At 38.3% G+C, this 17,840-nt stretch overlaps 4 protein-coding genes across 10 annotated transcripts in view; 3 read left to right on the top strand and 1 right to left on the bottom strand.

Moving 5' to 3' along the window:
* The window catches only part of SLX4IP (SLX4 interacting protein), a 77,080-nt gene extending 67,818 nt beyond the window's left edge, over positions 1-9,262 (bottom strand). The window contains exons 1-4 of one of the 2 annotated variants that reach the window (XM_074915605.1): positions 9,098-9,262; positions 8,834-8,979; positions 7,667-7,843; positions 3,116-3,164 (exon numbers count right to left, since the gene is read on the bottom strand). In XM_074915605.1, coding sequence (XP_074771706.1) covers positions 3,116-3,142 — 27 coding nt within the window. In that variant the 5' untranslated portion in view covers positions 3,143-3,164; positions 7,667-7,843; positions 8,834-8,979; positions 9,098-9,262. The remainder of the gene's footprint in view (positions 1-3,115; positions 3,165-7,666; positions 7,844-8,833; positions 8,980-9,097) is intronic. The other variant, XM_074915509.1, reaches the window with a different exon arrangement.
* A 118-nt stretch (positions 9,263-9,380) lies between these two features.
* Positions 9,381-10,860, top strand: LOC141964855 (uncharacterized). Of its 5 annotated transcripts, none has more exons than XM_074915991.1 (3): positions 9,476-9,590; positions 9,671-9,751; positions 10,652-10,860. In XM_074915991.1, exon 3 carries the CDS (start codon positions 10,669-10,671, stop codon positions 10,858-10,860), a length of 192 nt encoding a protein of 63 aa, XP_074772092.1. In that variant the 5' UTR covers positions 9,476-9,590; positions 9,671-9,751; positions 10,652-10,668. The 5 variants fall into 5 exon arrangements, with proteins under 5 accessions (XP_074772004.1, XP_074772092.1, XP_074771925.1 ...); XM_074915824.1 differs by having other exon boundaries at positions 9,671-9,974; XM_074915731.1 differs by having other exon boundaries at positions 9,482-9,590; positions 9,671-9,702.
* Positions 10,861-12,665: 1,805 nt separating this feature from the next.
* LOC141965070 (uncharacterized) lies at positions 12,666-12,815 on the top strand. The gene has a single exon (XM_074916207.1). It carries the CDS (start codon positions 12,666-12,668, stop codon positions 12,813-12,815), a length of 150 nt encoding a protein of 49 aa, XP_074772308.1.
* Positions 12,816-13,038: 223 nt separating this feature from the next.
* Positions 13,039-17,639, top strand: MKKS (MKKS centrosomal shuttling protein). Of its 2 annotated transcripts, XM_074915318.1 has the most exons (4): positions 13,039-14,035; positions 14,559-14,734; positions 15,432-15,542; positions 16,021-17,639. In XM_074915318.1, the coding sequence occupies exons 1-4, from the start codon at positions 13,045-13,047 to the stop codon at positions 16,459-16,461; spliced, it is 1,719 nt and encodes a 572-aa protein (XP_074771419.1). In that variant the 5' UTR covers positions 13,039-13,044; the 3' UTR covers positions 16,462-17,639. The 2 variants fall into 2 exon arrangements, with proteins under 2 accessions (XP_074771419.1, XP_074771494.1); XM_074915393.1 differs by lacking the exon at positions 15,432-15,542.
* Positions 17,640-17,840: the final 201 nt, after the last annotated feature.

The following is a 17,840-nucleotide window of genomic DNA, read 5'->3' as shown; positions in this document are numbered from 1 at the left end:
ACTGATGATTTTCTACAGTCATACTGTCATTTTTCTGTCCAATAATTTCCAGCACTTCCATCTTTGTTCCCAGCATAAAACAGAAAAATATGCTCACTGCTTCAAAGAAACTTGCAATTTAAAGCATGCAGATGTTTGAAGGACCAAAAAGTTTCATACACACTTCAAGCATGAAATAATTTAAATTGATAACAAGGAACATGGCTGAAAAATCGATTGCAGAGTGTGCTGGATGACCAGAGGGAACACTGAAATTATAATTATCTTAATCTAAGATATGTACAAGCAAAGGCCTACAAATCTGAGACAGAACAGAGCTCTTAATTTCTCAAAGTAGGAAATGGCAAAGAAAAGCTTCCCTTTAAGTTGAGCTATTGAAGTACTGTAACAACTTAAAGTCTTCAGTGTTTGGCAAATGAACGAATTGCAGAAAACAGTAAATGAAATTTTTCTATTACAGCCATAAAAATTACTATATTTAGTTCTGCAGTTTGGCACGAATAAAGTCGGTTTACACAATTCTGGAAGAGCAATGCTTTCTAGTTTGTCCAAAGTTTAAAACAAGGCCCTAGTGATATTATTTTTCAAATCCATATAGAGTTCATGATTTTGCTTTAAGCCTCACCAATTAAAGTTAAGATTTATTTCTCAGAACAGCAGTAAAATATTTTAGCAACACAAAGAGAAAGCTTAATTAAATTCATATGTCTTATTTTCCAGATCTGGGGGTATTCTACCATGCAGCACTTCATGAAGTATCAATATTTCCTAAAACTGAAAATTGCTGATCAAATTAATTTGCATAAAATATTATCTATTGCACATCACAACACCATGGCATCCAGCCACTTGGCAAGTGAAGAAAGTGTGTTTAGGACCTAACTGTAGCTTTTGTATTAAGGTTTAAAGCTATTTTACTGCGTCAATTATTTTATTTCAATGGTTCTTAATTGCCCATAAAACCAAGCTTAGGATCGCCTTTCAAAAACAGTCCAACTACTCCCTCTACTGAAAATAACTGACCATTACATTGGAGGTACAGAGATGCTCATAGGAAATATGTGTTGTTAAGAAGCAAAGCCATTAAATACATCATCGGTGTTTTCCTCTTAGTTACATTCCAGTCAGCTAAGAATTGACAGACTGATAAGCTGTACTTTTTGCTCTCTCACCAAAAAGATTAACATACACGTGCCTACAAAATCTAAAAACTTAGAAGTAGAGAGTGTAGAACACGAGGCACGCATGGAAACATTTTCAGACTTGGTAAAATACTCCTATCAGTTTCAAACACAAGGAACCTGAAAGTAAAATACAGTATTTTCTATACTCCCCCTACAGAGAGGAGTGAGAATATTTTCTGCCTTTTAACGAGCAATCTTCTGCACACGGATCTTCCTCAAAAAATTTACATGAAAGTTGAACAGTCTTTAGAAAAGGGAATACATTAAATGTAAATCCAGTGAATGTAAAGAAGCAAAAATTCACACACAAAATCCCCAATCTAACAAGAAAATGTTACACATCTGCGTACAAAGTGAATTCTAATCAGCTTTTCACATACTTACATTATGTATTTGACACATTTGAGTAAAGGCAAAGTTAATTTTCAGCACGCAGTACATGCAAAAACTTATCCTCATTTCTCAAATACTAGCAGGAAGAAAATAAAGTTGTACCTCACTGGCACTGTCTAAAGCTGTATGGGTGATCCTGCTTACCTACAAACATGCTCAGTGGGAACCTATCTGTTTGCTCAGATACTCAGTGATATTAAACTACCTAGTGACTGCCAGGGTACACGCTGAGTACCAGTGAAGTGTCTACGCTGAATAAGCAAGCTGTAATAATGCAGGTCAGTAACCACATATCTTAAGGCTTTTTTATCTAGCAAAGGTATTTCAACTCACACCACTTGTTTTCTTGGGCACTTTTTAAAATTGATGATATCAAAAGTTCTCAGCTGAGAGAAACAATGTCTTCAGCTTCAGCTCCTGTTGTTACCCACATCATGGCATACAGACTTGGAATATCAGTTAAACCATGCTGAAAATCAAAAGATATTTCTCCTAACTCCTTTACCAATTCAGAAGCAGTGAATAGCATAAACATGATACTGTCAATTTAAGGTTTAAAATCACGTTAAGCCTTAAAAAAGCAAACATCCCACTAGATGACAGCAGTTTCCCTTGGAAAAGACCATACAGCAGAGAAAAATTGTTTGGTCTGCTTGTTGAACAGGTTGGCTATGTGCAAAAATCAAGCTTCAGCAGCTTCCACTGCCTGATCAGTCAGGAAGGTTTTTGTAGCTGCCCTCCAAAAAACCCAGGAAGAAAAAAGTCTTTTCTGTTAAGAAGATTCCTGGACAAATAATTTCCAAGAGAATAATATATTGCACTAATCACTTCAAAATGTACACATTGCCTAAACTACACTAGACATACAGGAACACGGAAACAAGAGAGAGGGTCTGAAAGAGGTTTCACAATTTTTACTGAACAATTAGTTTTATTTATTGATAAACTGATATAGTTATGGTAGAAGAATTATGAAGTGCTATGTTTATTACATAATGTTTTAAAAAGCATTATTCTTCCAATACATAACCAAAAGTCAGAGACTGTTCGCAAAATAAAATGCAATGGCATTTTACTGGATGTAAAACAACTAATCCCTGAAAACGGGAGAACAAGCAAAAAAGAGATGCAAATAAAGAGCTAAGTGCGATAGTTTAAGAACACTGCTACACCTTAAACCAGGAACTCTTAATATTATCTGGGAAATACTGTAATCTTGCAATATTATTAGTGTAAGAGAAGTATCAACTCTAAATTTTATTTCAGGTAGCAGATACTGTTCCACTGAGAATTCATGCAGTTCCCAATTCAAACTACACAACTAATCACTTTTAGTTACATGATTTTAATCTTCAGCTAACCTCAGGCACACTGTGCCATGATACAGCAGCAGTTCAAGAAGTTTGCTTCCAAAGAGAGAAAAACTGATACAAAATGTGAATCTCTTCATCATTAACTTTTTAAATCGACATAAACACATTCTAAGCAGTATTAGATTTTTTTGTTTGTTTAAATGAAAGCTGTAACAGTCTACTTACCTTAATGACAAATTTGTTGGATGCCATGATCCGTCAGTGTAAGCTGGTCCTATAAAAATTTCAATTAAAAGTAATTAGCACTAGAGAAAAAAATCAGATCTCAACACCAACTGAGAAGGATTTTTAAAATCTATTACTCCTTTTCTTCATTACTGCTATTCTTCAAACCCTCTACTCTGCTTTAAGAAAACTAAGGAAAAGTCTTATTTAAAGAAGATTTACTTAGCTACCTGTGTTGGTTTCTTTAAGTGAACTTCATAACTGTTCAGGTATTTAGCATACAACACATGGAATACAAAATCAGAACTATTTTTTCAGACCAGTACCAAAACAGAGACAAATCCACCTAACTTATCCTCAAGAAGTTTTTCAGAGAGCAGCAAACTAAACCTGGAATATTTCTTTACTACCATCTCAACCACCGGTCCCTATGTACATGGCCCCTGGCCTAGTTTCCCTTTCAAAACAATAGCTTCACATAGCTTAAAGAAAGAAAAAAGGGAAGAAAACACACAAAATTAAAAAAGGTATTGTTTTCATGAAAAAACAATCTTAATACATGAAATAATATTTGCCCTAGTCAAAAAAGTCCTCAAACCACTCTGTGTACAGTTCATCCCTTCCTATCTTGTGGATACTCCGTTTCTACTTAGCTAGGGAGGCCACAACAGCCTACATACCACAATGGCCCTACAGAAATAGCATCATCCATCATGTTGTCTTACTAGGGGCTCAGCAACACTACACAAATTTCAAAATTTGCTTTCAGACCAAGCAGCAGTAAGCAAACTTCAGAATCGAGAAATCGAGACACCCATTCACTACCTGCAGTTCTGATAATCAGTAACAGAGTTTAAACCAGTTCAGAACAAAGCACAGTCACTTTTTTTTTGTTGTTAAATAAGAAACTATGGCTTCTGGTGCACCTGGTAAGCATATATATATACATACATTATGTTAACATTTTAGACTACTGCATGCATGAAGTAATGTCACCTGAGCATTACTGTGGTTGCACAAAAGTAAAGTGAACTTTGGACATCCTCTTCTCTTGCTTACCCCCAAACAGGATTTAGATTGCTTAATTGGGGATACTGAGTGAAATACATTTAGCTGCATAAACCTTGCCTCTGCCTCAGACCACTTCAAGTAACTCAGGAAGCATTAATTCATGCTGGAAGTTAAATGCACCCTCCCTTGGGGGAAAGAAGAAACCTTCAACTAATTGTGAAGTTTTTCCCCCCTACCCCTTGGAAGAACACTGTATCTCACTCAAATGACTACAAGCTTCAAGACGGCTTGCAAGCCAAACCACATCTAGTCGCCTTCCTCACTGATTTCAGTTTAACTACTTTTTTTTTGAACTGACAACAATTACAGTCACAGCACTACTGGGGAAGTTCATCATTCTCCACGTAAACGGGAGCTAAACATTCATTGTCAAAAGGTAAAAAATTAGTTTAAATTCACGAAATCCTTCCAGCTAGGCCCCACAATGTTGGGATTCAGAAGTGACATGGCATGGGCCCTAGGGTACCAAATTAATATGTACAAAAACCCAGGAATAAAAAATTTAAATACTTTTTGTTTTCAAACAGGAGAGGAACAGAGGCAACAGACAAGGAAGAGACTTGGACTGGACAGAAAACCAGGTGAACAAGGGTATTGGTATACCAGTAGAAGATAGGGTACCCTAATAATACAGTTCAAGCTTCAAAATCAAGAAAAAAAACAAGTGTCAGTGGCTGCTGCCTACAACAGACAAACCACAACAGAACCTACAGGAAGGATAGAGTTGCCTTTTACACTCTAAAGTTTCCTAAAGGATTGGTCTGTCAGAAAATTGACTAGGTTTGTTCCTCTTATTAAGAGATGGAATAGGAAAATAAGAACACAGGAAGACATACCCATTTCTCACACCATACTTCAAGTTATTATAAAGTACTGCGACAGAGCTGTCAAAATTTCATGACACAAGTTAGGTTGGTGATATGTGTCTCTGTCAGGCATTATAATTACAGATTTCAAAAGGCAGTCATCCTTATTTAACATCAAAAAAGTGCAAAACAAGACCCACTTTACAACCACACTGTATAGCATAGACAATTTTAATCTTACAATTCAACAGTAATCATTTTGAACTTCTATGCAGTGCAGACCCAAGATTTCAAAACAACAATGAGAAAATGTGAAAGTAACAAGGGCACAATTTCATATACTGCCTCAAAGGAAACTCTCAATGATTTTTTTTTTTTGGAGTATTTGATATCAATATCTAAGTAGTAAGAAACAGAAATAGTAAAAGGATTATAAACACTGAGAAGTAACACAGTTGTTACTGTAACCAGGTTAAAATGAGTTTGAACTAAGAAATATTCTGGAACTACCGAAAGTTAATATGAATATAGTTAATAAAATTTTTCAACTATGTTCTGAAAAAGCTCAAAGTTAGAGCTTTTCTCAGCTGCACAGTAACAGCAATCAGAAAGTTATGTAGAGCAAATTGAATTTTCTAGTAAGTCATGCAGACAGAAGCTGGAATACCATGCCTTAGGCCACAAGACTATCATTCTCCCCTGCACAAAACAGCCCTGGAAACCATTCTCTTTTACTAAAGTAAAATCTGTAAACTCTACCGATAGTAATTTCAAGAAACACAATGTAACGAACACTGCTCTGGACCACTTGTGACATCATATTTCAATACTGTCAGATAGGAAGGTGCTACTTTATAGAAGTAAACATAGTAGAACAGCTATGAGAAGAATCCTAGTAAGGGATAAAACTCAGAAATTCTTGACAGCAGCTGCTAGAATTAGGTCAGAAGGGATGCTACAGGGAAATAGCAGCCATGAAGTGAAAACCAACTGTGCTTCTCTGTTCCTTCAAACAGTGTACAAGATTGTGTTCTTGGTGTTCAAGAACTCCAAGGAAGGACTACTCACCCCATCATGTAAGAACAAAAAGCAAATAATAATGTATCACTGCCCTTTAAAACTACCACAGAACCTGGGCATGTATGACTCAGATTCTCTTAACAAAACAAACAAACAAACAAGTTTCAACAGCATTTCAGGATCAGGCTTTTAACTTTAATGAAAGGCTTTACTAATGATCCCTACCTCCTCCCTCAAAAAAAAAAAAAAAAAAAAAAAAAAAATTTGAAAAAGGAAAAACAGTAGGCAAGAAACACCAAAAACCAGGAGAGTGTTAAATGCTATAGTCTCTTCTCCAAGCAGCTAGAACCATAACCTGAAGTTAGGAAATCTGTAATTACAATTTGCTGTGGAGCACACCATCAACTAAGAGCTTCTACAAAAGCAATGACAATATTGAACACACCTAACATTTACACAGAATTACCTGTACCTTGGGATATGGTAGAACACAAGGTACATTGCCTCATGCTTCCAGGAATATAGCTTACCTAGACTGTATGTAATTTTTCAGCTGCATACGGTATACAAGTCACAACGGTGCTGCAGGCCTGTGATCTGAAGAATATTTAAACTGCTAATGTTTTATCATTAATCCTTAGAGTAGCAATAATATGAAGAGTTGCAACAAAACATGCTAGAGCATCATCTCTTCTCCAAATGTTCATGTCCTGTCTGAGAACAAAACACCTGGATGAAACAGCTGAACTTATCCCAGCATCACCAGTCTCTTTTTTGTAACAATTTGCCACCCAGAATACTACTGTTGCAACAAGACTGCAACTACTGATCTGAGAAGGACTGCTGGCAGGCAGAAATCTTCTCAAAATCCAATTTACAAAATAATAGACGAAAACAAAAATAAAAAAAAGAAAAAAGATGCACAAGAAAAGTTATCTTTGGTTCAATTTGCTCTTCACAGGAGTAAGCTAACTTTGAGAGTTTGCCAACTACCCCATTCTTTGCATTGACCATATATAGATAAGACAAAGGAAATAGAGCAGGCAGAATAAATGCAAGCAAATCCTTAGAAACAAAAAATAATACACTTAACGTGTGAACCATCAGGAAAGCCACTGAACTGTCACGGATTAAAAAACACCCAACACTAAGACATCAGAAAATGAGGAATAACACCCATCATTTGTACAAGAAAAAAAAGCCAGCAAGTCCCAAAATACTTAGCCATTTTCCGTTCTGAAAAAAAATCCATTACAATTGCTACTCTCTGGTAACAAGAATCTGTCTCGTGGAATATCATATCTGTTGCAATCTAATGCGAACCTCTAAAGGAAATTGTGCGTAAAGAAATGTGAAGATAAGCAAACAAGGCAGAAAAAGCCCTCTCAGAAGCTACATATATTTATATATCTAAAAAAAGTCTTGATATTTGTAGTATTTCAACATCTAAATTTTTGATAGCCTATACCAGAAAACATGATCTAAAGACATAGGTTTCCTGTAGCTACAGTGAGACACACTTCAAAAAAAATGCAGCAGAGTATCTTTCTTTCCTAAATTTGACGTTAAGTAGACACCCAGGAGAAGCCAAGAAACATGGACTCCCAGAGAGCAAGATGAAGTGTTTTCTGCCAGCTGATGTACAGCATCTTACCTTAGTAAAGAAATAGCTTCCTGTGGTGAGGGAATGTGAACTCAGCAGGGATGAGGATCTGAAATATCCTGACACACATGCCCACTTGAAGACAGCAGCTTCTAACACAACAGCTGCAAACTATTCATACAATGTCCATTTTGGGTACCTTTACCATGTGTGGGGAGAGGTGGGCACCTGAAAAAAGCAGAACCAAAAATACAAATGCTAATTAAGAAACTCTAGAACAAATTAGTATTAATTATTTTTGTAGTTCAAAATTAACTACGACAATATATGAGAGTTCTGAAATTTCCAGTCCTTCACTATCAGAATCAAATGCTGCCCAGCCCAGACCCATCACTCATCAGTTTCTGAGAGCAGATCCTAAGCTTGGGATGAGCAGTGTAATGCTCAGCTACTCACATATTTAGTATTTCTAGCTCTGAAAAGACATATCAGAATCTTGCAGTTCCACAATTTTTAGGTCCAATGTTGCCAATTTCTCCTCTCGAACCTTTGGAAACTACCCTTAGCAGATTTTTAGGTCATTGTTATTTACATTCCTTCATTCATTCATGAACTGCCAATTTATCTTTAAAGTTCAACAATTCACTTTCAAAAATGCTACCCATTCAACACGCAACTGCACTGAACTAGAGGAATGAGAGATTCTAAGGAATATCAGAGCACTTATTACAGACAGGTGCTGGCTACTACATTTTTATATTGCTGAAAACCTTTTTAAGTTTTGCAGAACAGCCGAATGCAACAAAGACTGCATTCGGCTGTTCCACAAAACTTTTTTTTAAAAAAAGTTATACTCCTCTCTGCACAGAAAGTAGGCATTAAAAGCTTTTTTTTTTTTTTTTTTTTGGGGGGGGGGAGGGCGTCAGTTGTAAACTCTGCAACTATGCGCAAAATTAAACTGCCCCATTCACACATGAATATAATGCTAACTATTCTTGACAGCGACTGCAGGAGTAGAGGAAGACAGGAGAGGAGTGAACACAGAAAAGGTACAGAATAGAAACACTAAGCAAAAAAAATGAAGAAAAGATCAGGTAACAAAGTTTGCTTCAATTTATTTTGCTCAGAGCAACACTGTCCGCCTGCTGGAAAGCTCAGGCACGCACAGAAGCAATGCAGAGTGACTGCAACAGAACTTAAAGCAGAAAAATCAGATACCCGTATTTTTAAGCCTAGCCGATGCTTTTAAAGGCTCGCACCTCGCCGGACCGGGAGGGGGTGCTGACGCGAGGGGCGGCGCCTGAGGGAGGCGGCTGGTGCCGCCACCACAGCTGCTCCCCCAGGACATCACCTCATAAGTTTATCTACGAAGGAAAGCGAGAGGGAAAACCGAGGCTTAGCCGCTCCCACCAAGAACCTCCCGGCTGAGGGTCCCAGCCGGGCGGCAGCAACGCTGCGGTCGCCGCCGCAGTCGCGCCGTACCTTTGCCGGTGCCGCGCCTGCCTCCAACGGTTCTAACGGCTCCGCTGCCCCCAAGTAAGATGGCTGCCGAGCACGAGCTTCTTCTCCCCTATCCAAAATGGCCGCAGGCTGAACCACCGACCTTGCCCGAACGCAAAATGACCGCCGGGGCAACCGTACGCTGACGGCGGAGGTGTAACCTCGGCCCCGCGCGCGCACCTCGTGGGCACGTCATACGAGGATTAGCCAATGGAGGAACGGCGCGAGCAGCACTTCCGGGCTGCGCCAGGCCATTTCCTGCCGTCGGGGGGTTAAAAAGGGGCGGGGAAAGAGCTTGGGGCCTTGCGGCCCGTGTTGTTTCCCCCCCCCTCCTCCTCCTCCTCTTCCCTAAGGTGCTGGCAGCCGCCTTCTCTTTTCGCCTCCCTGGGGTGAGAGCCGAGGTGAGCACTAGGAGGGCAGTGTCTTACTCACCTGCAGCCACTTTCTGCGTGAGGAAAGAGGAGAGGAGCTTCAGGTACCCCGGTTCCTCCCGTCGCGCCGGTCCTCCTCAGCCGTCCCTGGTCTGAGGGGAGCCGCCGCTCCTCCCCCCCTCAGGTGTCCGCCCTGCGAGGTTGCTGGGATGCGAGGTATAGAGAGGAGATCGCCTGGAAACGCGTCGCGGCGTGACCGAGGGCGGTAGGGTCCCTGCGGCTGGCCCGCCCGGCAGAGAATGGGCTGTTTGGGCCGGGCCGCAGCAGTTCGTTTCAGCGTCTTCCTAGCCCGAGTGCGTCTGCCTCACGCCTACCGACCCGCTCTGGGACTTTGGAGTCTGCTTTATCTTGTATGCGAAGTGGTGGGAAGCTGTGAAATCTCCACAGCGTGGTCAGGCCGGTTTAGTAGTGCGTGTTACTCCTGTCAGGTGAATGAAGTTGGACAGGTGTAAGAACACTTACTCTGAGTTGTACCTTTACAGCTATTTAAACCGAGTTATTTGATATGAAACCTGAATATACACACCGTTTTTCCTGTATTAGGTACTTCTTAACGCAGTCCTGTAGGAAGTAGACTTTTGCACGTTCTTTTAAAATAAGGTTAAATTTACTGTGTTGGTATTGATACTGTTACAGCCTCTGATGATTAATGGCATAGCTGCTACTGTGGGCAACATAAAGTGATGTTAGAAGCATTGCAGCTTGTTTGGCCTGCAAGTTAAAAGCTCCATATTCTGTTAGAAGCTTAGTCATTTAATTTTATTAACTGCGGGGAGAAAATTCATTTTGAAACTGCTTTGTTTTAGACTTCAAATACTTACCATCTGAATCAGTAAAATTTATAATTAGGTGAACATAAGCTAGTAAAGCTTTAAGACTTAGCATGCTAAAGCTTGAAGCAAATGCAGCAATTAACATTTTGAGATGTCTGAGGTTATTTTTATAGGGTTTTTTGAAGTTCACAAAGATTTCTTGTGTCAGTTTGTGTTTTAATCATCTGCACTGTAATTAAAGCTGTTAACATCAGGTTCATCCTTTCTGTGCTATTATTATAGAGTAAAAAAGTTACAGCATATATTTAAAATAATGAATTATCTTTATCTAGGTAGATGCCAGTTTGCAATGGGTCTTAAAACTATCTGGAAGGACTACAAAGTTCTGATTGTTATGATACCTAGCCTTGGGCTGGTGCACTGGGGCTGGTTTTATATCAAGTCCAGTCCTATTTTTCAAGTGAAGACAGAGGACTTTGTTCCAGAACCTGGGATTGTGGCATATGTGATGCAAAGGGATCACAAAAATAAAGAAAAATAGCATTTGTGCTATGTATTGTGGGTAAGTTGCCTAATTAGTTGTGTCTATGTTTGAGGCAGGAGCTGAGTCAATTAAATGAGAATTTTCTAACAGATAGTCTTGCTGTTCAAGCTTTAGTCTTACAGAGTTTTATTTATTCTTTTTTGTAACAAAGTTAATTTGGTAGTTACATGGCCCAAAAAATGCATCATACATCTTAAAAACTACTGCTAAATCCCGTGTGATAGGATCAGTTAAGTGATGGTATTAAAAATATGAATGAATACCAATGAAGGTCTTGAAAATAGTAACTTTAAGACAACAGTCAAAATCTCATGATTGACTGGTTTTGCAGGAGTGCTCTTCAAAGTTCAAAACTGCCCAGAAATAATTGTGACTTTACATAGTAATAAATTCTGTGTTGTTAGTGGAGGTGGTAATTACAATAGAAAACAAACAAAATTAAGTGTGAGAAGTTTAAATATTGTAGAGATTACCTGCATATGTAAATAAATACCCCTTTAAGTTTTGAACTGCTTAAGAACTGAAAAAGAAATAATTGTATGTTGGGCATCTTGAAGTAAGAAACTTTTCTTTGAGGCAGAGATTTTTTTGGAAGTTGTATGAACATTAAATAAAGCTTTTGTTTCTGAAGTGGTTGCCTGGGAAGCAGTGCTGATTGTTCTCCAGTAAAAACAGGTTAACATCACTGTAGTCTTTAACATAATTCAGGGCACTTTATAGTGGCCTGTTGTTTATAGACCTACAGGTAAAACAGTGTATAAACTCATGGTCAGAATTGAAGTTGTTAACAAACCTTTATATGTAATAGGGTTTTTTCAGTTAAAAAGCATTATAGCATATACAGGTCAACTGTATGAGGTTCAGTAAGACTCAGGGCTGGGTTCTGTGCTTGGGTCACAACAATGCCCTGCAGTGCTACAGGCTTGGGGAAGAGTGGCTGGAAAATGTTTGGCAAAAAACAACCTGGAGGTGTTGGTCAACAGCCAGCTGAACAGGAGCCAGCAGTGTGCCCAGGTGGCCAAGAAGGCCAACAGCATCCTGGCTTGTATCAGCAATAGCGTGGCCAGCAGGGACAGGGAAGGGATCTTGCCCCTGTACTCAGCACTGGTGAGGCTGCACCTCGATGACTGTGTTCGGTGTTGGGCCCCTCACTACAAAAAGGCCATTGAATGACTCGAGCGTGTCCAGAGAAGGGCAGCGGAGCTGATGCAGGGTCTGGAGCACAGGTCTGATGGGGAGCGGCTGAGGGAACTGGGGGGGTTTAGTCTGGAGAAGAGGAGGCTGAGGGGAGACCTCATTGCACTCTACAACTCCCTGAAAGGAGGTTGTGGCAAGGTGAGTGTTGGGTTTCTTGTGGTTTTTTTTTTTTTCTCCCAAGTAACAAGTGATGGTACAAGAGGAAACAACCTCAGGTTGTGCCAGGGGAGGTTTAGACTGGATATTAGGAAAAAATTCTTCACTGAAAGGATTGTCAAGCCTTAGAACAGGCTGCCCAGGGCAGTGGTGGAGTCACCATCCCTGGAGGTATTTAAAAGACCTGTAGCTGCAATGCTTAGGGACGTGGTTTAGTGATAGACTTGGCAGTGTTAGGTTAACGGCTGGACTCAATTTTAAAGGCCTTCTCCAACCTAAGTGATTCTGTGATTCAGTATTAGTCATTATGTGAGTTTTTTGTGAAAAAATAAAATTGTGATTTGAGCTGTGCAGTATTGTCATAAGATTATCCTAATACCTTTCTGTTTTTTATTGTAGGTATAACTAGCTTTTAAGCTTTTCATCTGTGGGTGTTGCCAGAGGAAGAGATGAGGAAAGCTAGCTGGAGCAGAAAGAACTTTCTCCTAGTGGCAGGACTGTCACTTATAGGTGTCCATTTTGGAAGCATGCTCGTAAACTTTGTTGCTAAAAAATCTGTTCAATCACATTCAGAAGCTAGAAAAGATCGTCATGAATGAAATAGCTTATGGCTGTCATTATGTAATAATTTCACAGTAGGATTTAGAGATCATGAAAAGTCACAGGAGTGTTGTTATCATACTGTATGTACTGCTTCACACTTAAAATAATAATCCTTAGCTGCAAAGAATTTAAATGTACTACTTCAAATTTTAGAAGTGCTATGAATTATAGATCCAAGTGAAAAAAATCTGTTTTGTTGGCCAGAATTAAAATCTTACTTTGAAAATGTCTCGTCTTGAAGCTAAAAAGCCTCCATTATTTATTAGTGAACCTTTAACTAAAGACATAGTTAGTCAGTCACTGTCTCTGCTGAGTGGAATATTAAGATCTTGCTATGGTCCTGCTGGTAGACTCAAACATCTCCACAACGGTGTGGGAGGCTACGTTTGTACAACTTCACAATCTTCAGCTATACTCAGTAGTCTTTCTGTCAGTCATCCTGTGTTAAGTGTTTTGGCAGCCTCTGTACGGAACCATATATCTCGCTTCAGTGACTGTGGCTTATTTACTGCCATTCTTTGCTGTAGCTTGATTGAAAACTTAAAAAGTCTAAATGTTGCACCTTGCACTGTCATTAAAATAAGCAAGCATCTTCTGGGTTTGTGTATGGACTACCTCAAATCTGAGGCCTGTGGCTGCCGAGTAGCTGTAGATTTTAGCAGTGTTGAGAATCTTCTTTGTTTGGTACGTAGCGTATTAACCAGTAAACCTGCTTGCATGCTTAATAAATCAGAAGTTGATCATCTCACCATGCTGATTTTAAAGGCTTTTATGTTTACTGTTCCATGTCATGTTGAGACTGATGCTGTTTTAGGAAAGTGTGTAATAGTACCTGTGAAAGGTGGAAGAGTTGCAGATTCTACGGTTCTTCCTGGACTACTGATAGAAACACCAGAAATTCAATTGGCAAAACCCCTTACTGTCAAAAGAACTTGTTCCAGCATGATCAAGATAGCACTTTTCTGTGTGTCCATGTCAGGAGACTGCTTCAACCACGAAGAAGGAACTATAACAGTCCATCAGGGAATTTCTCTAGAAATGTCAGAGCTGGATCAGTTGCTTAATGTAGGAAAGCAGCTGGTTAATGATGAGGTCGGCCTTGTAGTGTGCCAGAAAGTTATCCATCCATCCTTGAAGCACTATCTGAAAGAGAACCATGTCATCGTTGTGGACAGAGCTGGGCTCTCTCTGATGGAACCCCTGAGTCGGATGACAGGTAACAATCGAGTTTTCTCTACTGGATAGTTGTGCTCAATGTTCACCTCATAATGAAAACTGATCTAGGTTGATGACATTGCAAAGTAAGGATTCTCTTACTTCTGTCTCTATCCTGCCTTCGCAGCTGAGCAAGAGTTGGTCTTTTCTAGTCTGAAAATGTTTTTTTTTTTTAGGTGAGATTGGTCTTCTGCAGGCTCTAATGATCACATACTGCACATGTGATTACTGATAGCTGCATGAGGAGTATCCAGTTAGAGCAACTGTTTGCAAATGTAGATTATTTTCAAACTACTGAAGAAAACAATTACTTCTTTAATCTTAAACTATCACTAAGTTTTGCCCTTAAAAAAAAAAAAGTTGGTTTCTGTTTGTAGTTTCCTGTGTAGATTGAAAAGCTAGGTATTGAAGAATATATAATTTAAAAAGCCAAGAGGAAAGAATGAAATGCTTTATGGAATGCAGTAGATGGCTGTTTTGATGACAGTAATACATACTGTTCTCTGCTTTTCTTAATTGGACAGGTTCAAAGCCTATAGCTTCCATACATTTGTTGTCTCCTAGTTGTTACGGCAGTTTGAAAGACGTGTGCCTTGAGAGTTTTGCCTCAAAACATTTTGTGCATCTAATTCCTAAGGAGACAGTTATCTGCAGCTTAATACTCTGTAACAGAAATGAAACAGCATGGGATGAATTGAAGGTAGGCGAATTTTCTTGAAATCTTTCTTGAAAAGTCATGTTTTTAATGGAAAAAAAGTAATGAGAAATACAGATACAATGAGTTTAGAGAAGTGATTTTTTTCAGTACATAAATGGAGTTTAGTTAGAGCTTAGGTATACAATTTCAGGAAAGCAGTTCAGAAACACTCTTGTTTCCAGAATTTCAAAATCCTTGTGCTCATGTTCATATAATGCCCCTATTTTAATATGGGAAATTTTTTAGAAGCAGAAGCATTTTTTTTACCTGTTCTTGAGGCTGGTGCTGGATAAACATTTTCATGCTCATTACTTGGTTTATAAGAGCATAAAGAAAAAATTACCCAGCAAAAGGCCAGCAGCAATACCTGCAATGGCAGTCAAGCATAGTTTTGCATTGAATAGTTACCCTAGAAATGTCACTGATACAGATTGACTTTTTATATATAACTGTGTTTTGCAAGAAGAAGGAATAAAATACAGCTTTTTTATTTCTGCTTTTCCATATGAGGGTGGACAAATAAAGACAATTTAAGTGAATATGGTTTTGGAAACCACTCAGCAGCTTTATATCCAGATGTAATTCAAGTTTATGAACTCTGTACCAGAAACTACTGAAAATTTTATTCCGGTAGTTTTTTCAGTGGGGGCAAAACCTCTTAATCATGGTATGTCTAATGACAAATTCATACGGTTTTCAGCGTGCCTGTGAAACTGCAGAGCATGTGTTACAGTTAACAATCAAGGAACCTTTGGCATTATTAGGAGGTGGCTGTACAGAAACTCACCTGGTTTCATATGTAAGACACAAGGTATGTAAGACATAAGGGTTTTTAAAGCTGCTTAATACACTTGTGAAACAAGAAGTTTTGTAGAATCACTGCTGCAGTTAAGACGCTTGTCTAGATTAATGTTGCATTTTTGCTGTCTAACTAGTAATATAAAACAAAAGGGTGTTTGAAGTGCTCAGTGCTAATTACATCTTTCAGATTTGGAAATACTGTATTTGTACTTGTTAGTCTTTAGGTATATATTATAGCAAGTGCATCTATTTTAAGTGTTAAAATTAAAATGTAGAATTTTTATGTTGAAAGATAATTGTGCAGAACTCAGATTTGGCTTGTCTAGAAATCTTTCCTATTGTGGAATAATCATCACATGAACAACTTTTTTAGGACTGAACCATCTGTTTTGAAAAAAGCAACAGTATGAAATATGTTTGCTTAAAATTATTTCTGTAAAACAGTGTTCTAACTTTGTTTTCCTGGTTTTGTTTTGTTTTGTTTTTAGAGTGGTAGTCTGTCCACCAGCAGTCTTAAGGATATGGATTGTTCTCAGGCACAATACCAATTGGTTGCTGATGGTTTTTGCCGTTCCCTGGAGTCTGTAGCTTGCTCTCTGAAACATGATGATGGAGAAGTTCTTACAGACATGGTTTATGGACACTGTTGGTTTGTTCCATCAGGTTTTTCCTCTGTCTCTAATTGGTCAGATTTAGTTTCAAAATGTGGCTGTGGGATTAATGGTAACACTGAGAATCTCAACTGGAGGCTTTTGCAAGGCCAGTTTGGCTCTTCTGTTATACAGGGCTGCCCTAAAGTGCCCTCACTAAAAGTTGCTGACTTTCTGACACTGGACTGTTTTGCTGCAAAGTGTAGTGGACTACAAGTAGCTCTGGAGACAGCTAATCTGATTTTGGATCTTTCATATGTAATTGAAGATCAAAATTAGCTCTGATCTTACATGAATTGTGTTGCACGAGATACTTAATTGAAAGCAGAGTAATATATTGTGTTTTAAGATACTTTAAATGGTTAGAATATAGATGACAGAAATTTTCAATCAAAGTTTGCCATTAAGTACTCTTCTGATTATCTACTGTGCCTTCAAGCATTTTCAGATGTTAAACATTTTGTTAGGAACTGTTAAATGATGAGCCAAATATATAATGAATCATAGTAATATATGGTTTACGAGTAGTCAGAGTAGTGTATTCAAAAGACTAAATGACACTTTGATATTCACTCTGCATTAAGCAGAGTTTTGGATGTTTGTTAGCTCTGTGGCATCTTCAGAGGAATGGGAAAAATGGATTCACTTGCTGAGAAAAACATATGTTACAGATTAGAATTTATGTAGGCTCAGCAAAAGCTTTACACATTCAAACAGAACTTTATCCCTGGTATTTTTAATTTTGTAGGTAAAAAAGGCTTTCCTTATCCACTTGAGCCACTTGTCTTCAAATTTTGTTCTGAAGATCTTGTCACCATATACTGTGTACAGTATCCATTTTTAAATGGCCAGAAGATTTTGGTTCATACATGTAATTTATTTAGCAAATTACTATAAACCAACCTGGAGATCTTAAGTTAGCAGGGAGGTCAAAGATTTGAAAACAAATGGCAGACTGTGGAAAAAATTTCTGTAAAGTGGACCTTAATTGTCTTCTGTGGAATACAGGACAGTTTATAAATAATGATATTTCTATCATTTTGGGAAAACTGAAAGAATGTCCCGTTTCCCATTCAATTAACTCTTTGACTGTGCATAGCTTCTCCTTTAATAAAGTAAGGCTTTAAGCTGCTCAGGCTTGTTTTGATCTTTAAATAAGGCTGTAAACTGAATGAAACTTTTTCTCATTTTCAGCTTGCATGCAAGATCAAAAGGGTGTTACAGTTTCTTGCTTAAACTCATTTTCTTTGTCCCTTTTCTTCCTCTTTGTTTTCAGTCACAAGGGACAAATTGTTCATGACATGCTTTTCCTGAAAACATCCGAGTTACTTATAGACTAGTCTGCTTATTTGTTTCCTGGTCTCTTAAGTTTTTAATATATTTACTGAATATAAGCAGTGGAATTGTTTCATATAACTCAGTTTTGAAATATGTAATTAAAACCAGATCTTTCCAGACCTTTTGTACAAAGTCCTTTTCATTTTAAGACCATAAATAATCATTTTCTCACTGGAAAAAATGAAAAGTTATTTAAAGTTCTTTATCTTTTTATGACCTGAAATGATTGCTTCAGTGCTATAAGGCATCCTTTGGGAATTTGTGGAAGAATGTTACAAGGGTTGAGATGGAGGCTGTTCAAAGTTGGTTACTAAAAAGGC

This window comes from Athene noctua, chromosome 1, assembly GCF_965140245.1.
Source record: "Athene noctua chromosome 1, bAthNoc1.hap1.1, whole genome shotgun sequence".
NCBI lineage: Eukaryota > Metazoa > Chordata > Aves > Strigiformes > Strigidae > Athene > Athene noctua.
Note: the sequence above shows the minus strand (reverse complement) of the source record. Positions and strands in the feature narration are given on the sequence as shown.